This window comes from Primulina huaijiensis, chromosome 14 (genome assembly GCF_012295235.1).
Source record: "Primulina huaijiensis isolate GDHJ02 chromosome 14, ASM1229523v2, whole genome shotgun sequence".
Taxonomy (NCBI): Eukaryota; Viridiplantae; Streptophyta; class Magnoliopsida; order Lamiales; family Gesneriaceae; genus Primulina; species Primulina huaijiensis.
Genome location: NC_133319.1, coordinates 17,036,366 through 17,045,522, shown reverse-complemented (window position 1 = coordinate 17,045,522; position 9,157 = coordinate 17,036,366). Strand labels below are relative to the sequence as shown.

Sequence of the window (9,157 nt, the reverse complement as noted above, 5' to 3'; positions counted from 1 at the left end):
AGGACAGTGACATGGGCAAATGACCCAATCAAGAATCTCTCTCCATTTCTAGCAACGCTTCAATTTTCATCGGATTGAGAATTCAGAAGATGATGACAATGGAGGGGACGATGGAGGGAGGGGTGTTGGATGATATAATCGGGCGGTTGCTTGAAGGGAAAGAGGGGAAACAGGTTCAGCTTTCGGAGACGGAGATTCGCCAACTATGCGTCTCAGCTCGCCAAATCTTCCTATCTCAGCCTTGTCTGCTTCAGCTAAAGGCGCCGATCAGAATCTGTGGTAACCTTTTTTCTTTTCTTATTCGGCCCTTTTCGTTTGATTGATTTCTATTCTTAATTCATAAATTAATTGATTTGTTAGCTTGTTTGTTTATGTTGGGATATATTCCGTTTTTGGGAAATATTTACGGAAGAATTGTGTATAATAATGTGGATATTGGTTCCGTAATTTGATTTAGAGGATTGAGGATATGCTTTTGATGTTGGAGATTTGAAGGATGTTGGTTTGTTGGGGAAGAAATTTGATGGTGTTTTTCAGTGTCGGATCGCATTTTGTTAGACGGATCTCTTATTTGGGTCATCCATGAAAAAATATTATTTTTTATGCTAAGAGTATTACTTTTTACAAATTCGTGAGTTCGTCTCACAAGAGACCTACTCCTGATTCTTTGTTGACATATGAGTTGGTCAATCTAGATAAGTTTTATTTGTGTCAACAATCAAATAAATTTATGTTTGATAACTTAATTTTCCTTTTAGTTTGCTTTTATGATAATGGTACAAAATAATTTTCCCTGTCTTTTTCAGTAATAATGTAGGAATATCAGATCAAAGACGAGTATAATTGGTATATAGAAAGAAAAACCAGTTGTTCTGGGTCGAAACTTGTCTACTAGTCGTTTTATGAAGGGAAAAAGTATACCTGAAATTCATTTTTGCTTCTGTAGATAGGAATTGAAGCTGTCAATGTCAAAAAATCTTGCTTTTTGGTGATGATTCAAGGATAAGAGCAAGCTAAGAAATATAGAAAATAGTGTTCTCTATAGATAGGTTGTCAAGACCAGCGACTAATGTGGATAGTTTTCTTAATAGATTGATTGGTACATGACTGGTCGATAGTGTGTTCTGATTCAGCCTAGTGTGAAATTATAAATTTTCTTTGAAAATTTTAATAAAGTACTTATAATTTTTTTCTTGGAGAATTCTTTTTGAATTTCTACAACCTTATCTTTCTGAAACTGATGCATAGATGTTAACTTTCTGAAAGGACCCTCGCTTTCTACTTTAAAATTTTACTAATTTTTTTTATTTTTTTTATAAACATCATTTCGAAAATTCACACTTTAAATAATTTAACATTTCCATGAATCAAAATATACTTTAACATATAAAATTTCAAGTGCATAAAATCCCTAAATCGTCAATTAACTAAAAATCCTACTTCGACCTTTAACAAAATCATCTAGCATCAACATAAAGCATGAAAGAATATTTCAAATAAATCATTAACAAAAATCTTTTAAATCTTTAACTATCAAGCTAATGCGGAAATAAATATCCCTCGGGAGTGTACTGTCTGCCTCGATCCACTCAAGCATCAGCGCTTCCCTCAATATCATCACCTGCAATATTCAACCCTAGTGAGTCTGATGACTCAGCACGTTCTAAACATAAGTAACAAATAATACATTTACAAGCACATACATTAAAACATACCTTTATTTAAAATAAGCTTGTAATCATAAATATATCATAAATCGTAAAATCATAGAATCGTAAAGCTGTCAGTCATTTATCATTTTAGGTGAATTTTAATCTTTGAAAATGATTAGCTTTTTATCCTCCGGTCGACTGATCAGTCTTAGCTCACCATTGCGCATGGGGACGGGCACTAGGCACCGACGTAAAAATAATGGAAATACGATCGTTGGGCTCGCTCTGGGACCTTGTCTCGTAAACGAGATCCCTCTGGGGTCTTTTTCCTCACGATATTTCCAAAAATCATATATGCTCTTTTGTCAAAGTCAATTCACATCCTTCAAAACATTTTTCCTTTCCTTTTTATTTCATAAAATATCACGACTTTCCAAAAATAGCATTTTTCATTAGAAATTGTTCAGCTTTACCATAAATCATAAAATATCATATTTTCATCAAAATCATCATAATATATCTTTTAACATGCGTTATGATCCTTCGGGACGCTGTCAAACCTTTTCATACTACCCATGTGTAAAATGACCGTTTTGCCCCTATACATAAAATTTCTCGTTTTTGACTTTTTTTTTACTTTCATTGGCTCTAGACCATCCCAATTAATTATTTAAGCTTAAGTTTAATTGTTAATATTTTTATTTAGCTTAAATTCGAGGCTTTCGATTTAATTTTCTATTTACTAATTCGAAGAGCGTTTAATTCTCGAATTATTTCAAACTTTAATATTTTCTTCTCAAATTTTAAACATAGACATTTTATCCCTAAAATACCCCCGTGAGCCACGAGCCATCCCCGTGGACACTCGGTTCGAGCCCTTTTTTCTTTTTTAAGCCAAAACCAAACCCTAAGCTACCCCATCAAGCCACCATTCGTTTTTCTTGAACCATGGCCGAGCCACCTCGAGCCATCACTTGACCAGACCTCCTAGGGACCCTACTGACCACCCTGGACTCCCCAAACCCACGCACCTAGCCCCTTGATCGAGACATAGCCGCGCGAGTCCTTCCTAGTCTTTGTAGGAGTCCTAGCATATATATATATCCACGCAGCCCCAAAACCCGAGTCACCCTCGAGGCAGCATGGACCACACCCTGCATAGACCCTCCTGGACCATGCTCCAACCCCTGCACGCCAGCCCCAGCCAGCGCCGAGCCCTGCGTGCAGGTGCGCGGAGGAGTCCCACCCCTCTTAGCCGAGCCCTAGCACTCATGCAAACCCATAATACCCTAGGTTTTACCCTTCCACGTGCACAGCCCTTCCAGCTTGTGTCCAGATATCGTTTCATTCCTAAAACGTCCATATTATATCCATAAAACATCCTATGTTGGCAGCGTATTCGTTGGAAATCATAACACATTCGTATTTACGTGAAAACTTTCAAAACTTTAAAAATAATCTTCAAAACGTTACGCAATTTAAACATCAATGTTTTTCATGCAAAATAAACAAAACATGAATATTATGGATTGAATGATGCGTCAAGAGAGTTTAGAAGCGTGCCTTTGTGTTTTAGAACGCTTGAATACACGATCGTCGGCATGTGGTGCGACGAAGAATCCTTGTTTTTTGCTCTCCAATTTTTCGAAAATAAGTGTATGATGTGTGTGAGGATTTCGGCTGGTATGGGGTGCAAAAGCCCTAGGTTTTTAATTTTATAGATTTTAATTTGCATGATAATGAGCTTGGGTTTTGGGCTTTCAAGTTTATGAGCAATTGGGCCTACTCATCCTAGGTAAATTAGGCCCAATAACACCTATTTAATTGAAAAATAAAAGTTTATACAAATTAATTTTCGAAAATAATGCATTTGATATTTTAAAAATCCCTCGTTTGCCCAAAACCGGCTTCCCAAATAAAATCGAGCTCGTCTCATAAAATAATTTGAATTCTATCATTTTTAGAAAAATTTAATCATTTTTAATCATATAATAAGCCTTGAAAATATTTATTGAAAAATATTTATTTTGTCTTGGTCGTCCCCGGTCTCTTTTCTCCAGCCTATTGTCGAATATTTGGGTAAAATCCTTCATTTTCATGAAATCATGCCATATAATCATTTAATCATGCAATCATACCTTTAATCATGTAATATGCATCATAATCAATTAACTAAAACAATTATGTAGTTTAATTCATTTGAATGCATGTGGTTTACGTTGGTTGGTTTTTGGACGTTACACTTTCATATGTGTTTTATGAATACATGACAGTGTGAATAATTTCTTATAGGTACCTAGAGCATTTTTGAGGGGTCAAATGACTGCTAAAATATAATTATCGACACTCGTTTGATAAACAACTTTCTTTTAACATGAATTCTTAATCTTTTATGCTGCCCTGTTCATTGACACTGATTTCATGGAGGCAAAAACTTGTGTGAGACGGTATCACGGGTCGTATTTTGTGAGAGGATCTCTTATTTGGGTCATCCATGAAAAAATATTATTTTTTATGCTAAAAATATTACTTTTTATTGTGAATATCGGTAGGGTTGACCCGTCTCACAGATAAAGATTCGTGAGACCGTATCACAAGAGACCTACTCTTTCATGGGAGCGTGTAAATTCTTCTAGCTTTCATTCAGATACAAGGATTTTATGGATTTGAATTTCAAATCCTTAATACTATCTACTTAATTTGGTTGGGTTATTTTTAGATCAATTGATTTTGAATCCCTCAACTTAAATTTTAAGTTATTTTTAAAACAAACCTAGAGATTTCGAATTCTAAAATATAGAGATATTTCAAATTAAGTTTTAAATCTATTATTGAGACGTTTTCTTTCCATCCAAAAGCAGTCTTAGAAATTCATTTGTGATACTTGACGAGCGATGTTTCTTCCGGTGTTTTATGTTCAAATCTAGAGATTTGGAAGTGTTCAGCTTCTATTTGATTCTTTCTAGGTTTAATGTACTTGATAAAGTAATCATACTATGACATTGATAATCATCTCCACAGCCTGAGCCAATTCTCACCTTTGATTCCTTTATTTTTTCGTTACGGTCATGATTGCAATATTTTCTTGCAGGTGACATACATGGTCAGTATCAAGACCTGTTGAGGCTATTTGAGTATGGTGCATTTCCCCCTGCTGCAAATTATTTATTCCTTGGAGATTATGTTGATCGGGGAAAGCAGAGTCTGGAAACAATATGCTTGTTGTTGGCTTACAAGATAAAGTACCCTGACAAAATTTTTCTTTTAAGAGGCAACCACGAAGATGCCAAAATCAACCGTATTTATGGATTCTATGACGAGTGCAAGAGGAGATTCAACGTTCGACTTTGGAAGATATTCACCGAGTGCTTTAACTGTTTACCTGTTTCGGCACTCATTGATGAAAAGATACTTTGCATGCACGGAGGAATTTCCCCTGAGCTAAAACAGTTGGATCAGATAAATGATATTCAAAGGCCCACCGACATTCCTGAAAGTGGGCTGCTATGTGATTTGCTTTGGTCTGATCCTGATCCTCGGATACGTGGTTGGTCTGATAGTGATAGAGGGGTTTCTTGTACATTTGGGCAAGATGCAGTAGCTGAGTTTTTGGAAAAAAATGACTTAGACTTGATTTGCCGTGGTCATCAGGTATATTTATGTTTTTTCCTTGCTTGTTTTTATTTAATAGCAGCCGACATTTGGTTTTATATTTTAATTTTTTGTTTTATATTAAGTCAATCTCTTAAAAGAATATTTACAAACAGATGAAATTTTAACTATAGGTGGTGGAGGATGGATATGAATTCTTTGCTAAGAGAAGACTCGTTACAATATTTTCGGCTCCCAACTACGGTGGAGAGTTTGACAACGTTGGGGCTCTTTTGAGTGTTGATGAGTCACTAATATGTTCTTTTGAGATACTAAAACCTGCAGCAACCAGTTCGAAAATTCCTCTGAAAAAGGTATGCAACTGCATCTGAATTCATCCTTCTGTCTGCCTTTCATTTGCACTCTCCCATATGTTATGCATATATTGTGCTGCTTAAATGAGTTTTCGAATGTTAACTTATGAAAGTCATCCTTATTGCCATTTCTTTTTCATTGTTTTTGTTGACAAGCCTCCGAAAATCGGTTCCTTGTAAAATGATGGAAAATATATTTCATTCTTACCGTTTATCTGCCAAGGTGTCCATGAAGAAAGTGCCTTTCTCAGATTGCTTAGCAACCTCTCCGCTGCTTTGAAGCACGAGGGTATATCTCTGTCAGATTTTCAAGAATTACGATGTAAATTTTGAAGGTGTTTGATTTGAATATACTGTTTGTTTTTGTTTATTTCTTTTAGCATAATTTGTACTTAACTTTACAAGTATTGATGTGTTCTCTGATACAATCATTTTGTACAATCACCCTGAGGTGCGCCAAATACACACACACACAATGATGCATGATACATGAAAACATTGTCATATTCAACTTTGGACACGATTCACAAACAAAAACAAAAAGTTGTAATTCTGATTGTAATATAAAAACAAGTGAAAATTACATTTTTGATCTCGTATATTTATTAATTTTTTTAAAATATCGGTCATTTATATTATGTGATGTATCTTGAGTAATCATACAAGCGTCTTGTGTGCAAATAGGAAAACTATTTCCCTTAAACCACAACTCATACTATGAAAAGATATTCCTTGTATTATTAAATCATTAGACCGCATATGATATCCAGGCCCATAGGTCAAGGTGAATCTCCAACTACGATGCATCGATTCCTACGTCTCTCAAAACTACACCCAACCTCAATACCTGAAGACTCCCGCGTGGTCGGTAACAAGTCAAAGTACGACACTAGTACGTAAAACTTCTATGTTATTCTAGGTCAAAGGACTGACGATATACAATAATAACTGCAGACTATTTCACTCGATAAGTGATAACCACTGAAAAATCCAAGGGAGAGTTTTTCAATGACCAATCCAATAAGCTTAGACATCTCAAGGCCCATACCAATGAAACGTTGTGTTAACATGAAACATGATAGTCTCGAACTTGAGTGACATTTATACTTATTTTAGGAGGCTGAATCAACTAGGAATGATAGCCAACTACACAAAGATCTTACACCCATTGCATAACGATTCTTTTCAAACAATGGTCCTGGCAAGGGCTTTGTAACTGGATCACCAATTATCTACAAAAGGGATTCTCTCTACCGATATATATCTTGTTCCAAGAAATCCTGGATGATGTGGAACTTTCTCAGTATATGTTTAGATCGCTAATGAGACCTTGGCTTCTTTGCTTGCACAATGCACCAATGTTGTCGTAGTACACTGAGACTGGATCAACTACATTTGGAATGACTACCAACTATTGGACGAAATTCTGCTTCCAAACCGGCTTTTTTGCTGGAGTCGATGCAGCTATGTATTCAGCCTCGGTGGTTGAATCTGTTGTTCTTTGTCTTGCTTGGAACTTGTCCAACAGATAACACCACCATTAAGCTTGAATACAAATCTATAGGTTGATTTCGAATCATACATATCTGATTAGAAGCTAGAATCAATGTAGTTTTTCAATTTTAATTATCTACCCCCACATACCATAAACCGATTCTTAGGCCTTCTCAAGTGCATAAGAATTTCCTTCATGGCTTTTCAATGCAACGAACCTGGTCCAACTGATATTTGCTTGCAAAATTCAGAGCAAATGCTATATTAGATCGAGTAGATATCATACCTACATAATACTACCAATGCAGAATGTATTTCATGGTTTGTATCTCCTAATCAATCTTAGGACACACAGACTTGGATAGAGTCACACCATGAAACATTGGTAGAAATCCTCTCTTAGACTTCTCCATAGAGAATCTCCTTAGTAATGTATCAATATAAGTGACTTGTGTGAGCTCTAGCATCCTTTTTGATATATCCCTATAGATCTGTATGTCTAATATATTGGAGGCTTTACCAACGTCATCAACATAAAGTACTAGGCATGTCACTGTACTCCCACTAAATTTCATGTACATACATGGTTCATCAGGATTCTTAACAAAATTAAACTCTTTTATGGCGTTATCGAATCTAAGTTTCCAACTTCTCGATTCCTTTTTGAGACCATAAATTGATTTCTAAAGTTTGCATACTTTATATTCATGTAACGTGCAAAAATTCGGTTACATAAACCATATGCATGAAAATTATTAAATTGTTAATTAATTTAATTAAATGATTTTGGATGCATAAATGATATATTTTGAGTGACTAAATGATTAATTGTGTAATTTCTCTTAATTTCATAATTTAAAGATTTTCACACGAATATCGGTGGTTGGTCGGGGATGGAGAATCGGAGACGATTAATGTGTGAAAGATTTAAAAGCTAAATTTTATTTTTAGTTAAGAAAATATTTATTCTAAATAATTTAACAATTTTAGCATTTTTAAGGTCAAATTTAAATGAATTAGTGGGAGCAAGCAATTTTATATTCATCCGTTCAGTGAGGTACACGGAATGGCTCGCAAATATATTCCCTATTATGAAAAAGAATGAGAAACTTTGAGTTTGTATAGATTTCAGAGACTTGAATTCCGCCACCCAAAATGATGTTTATGTCATGCCAGTAGTTGATATGATCGTTGATGCAGTGGCAAAGAATGAGTTGATGTCATTCATAGATAGATTTTCAAGATACATCAAATAAAAATAGCAAAGGAAGATGTATCCAAGACGGGCACTTCGAATGGTTTGTCATACCATTTGGGTTGAAAAACGCAGAAAAAACCTATCAAAGAGCCATGAATGCAATCTTCCATGACATTATAGGCATGTGTTTGGAGGTGTATATTGATGACATTGTTTTGAAGTAAAAAAGAGCAACGGCTCACCTCGGCCATTTAAGAAAAAGTTTCATAAGGATGAGGCAACACAATTTAAAGTTAAATCCTTTAAAGTGTGCAAGCTAGAAATTTTCTTGGATTTTTAGTTCACCAAATGGGAGTGGAGGTGGATAAGAATAAAGCTAAAGCTATCATAAAGGAGATCCCACCAAAGAATAAAAAAGATCTGGCCAAGTAAATTATTTAAGAAGATTCATCTCAAACTTGGCAGGTAAGACTCGAGAATCATGAAAACGTGAGTTATAAAAAACAAGGTATGCATAATTCATGACAAAACCGAATAAACTTACACCACATGATAAATCGAATGCTTCTCATGAAAAAACACACAAACAACGTATATTGATATGAATGATGTAAAGAAACGAGATATTGGCATGCCTTAGCGATTAAACGCTTGAAACTTTTGCGTAGAACGTGCACCGGAGAGACGGGGAGGGATTTCTTTGCAAAAACCTAGAGGATTTTCGAAGGTGGCTGCTGAAGTTTAATGATAAGGCTGCTGATGAAATGAGGGAGGGGCGGCCGAAATGTTGCACTAGGTTTAGGGTTTGCTAATGTAGTGTTTAAGTCATAATATAAGGTGTTAATGGA

General features: G+C 35.3%; 1 protein-coding gene across 2 annotated transcripts; it reads left to right on the top strand.

Moving 5' to 3' along the window:
- LOC140957841 (serine/threonine-protein phosphatase PP1) lies at window positions 1-6,058 on the top strand. 2 transcript variants are annotated; one of them, XM_073415242.1, is made up of 5 exons: window positions 1-279; window positions 4,744-4,791; window positions 4,924-5,303; window positions 5,438-5,617; window positions 5,774-6,058. In XM_073415242.1, the coding sequence occupies exons 1-5, from the start codon at window positions 90-92 to the stop codon at window positions 5,795-5,797; spliced, it is 822 nt and encodes a 273-aa protein (XP_073271343.1). In that variant the 5' UTR covers window positions 1-89; the 3' UTR covers window positions 5,798-6,058. The 2 variants fall into 2 exon arrangements, with proteins under 2 accessions (XP_073271343.1, XP_073271342.1); XM_073415241.1 differs by having other exon boundaries at window positions 3-279; window positions 4,744-5,303.
- The last annotated feature ends 3,099 nt before the right edge of the window (window positions 6,059-9,157 follow it).

What these genes read in the sequence shown, in the direction of transcription:
- LOC140957841 (XM_073415241.1), top strand. Translation starts at nt 90, where the DNA reads ATGATGACAATGGAGGGGACGATGGAGGGAGGGGTGTTGGATGATATA. An exon ending in TGATTTGCCGTGGTCATCAG is followed by an intron (nt 5,304 to 5,437) that starts GTATATTTATGT and finishes TTTTAACTATAG; the next exon opens with GTGGTGGAGGATGGATATGA. An exon ending in CGAAAATTCCTCTGAAAAAG is followed by an intron (nt 5,618 to 5,773) that starts GTATGCAACTGC and finishes TTTGTTGACAAG; the next exon opens with CCTCCGAAAATCGGTTCCTT.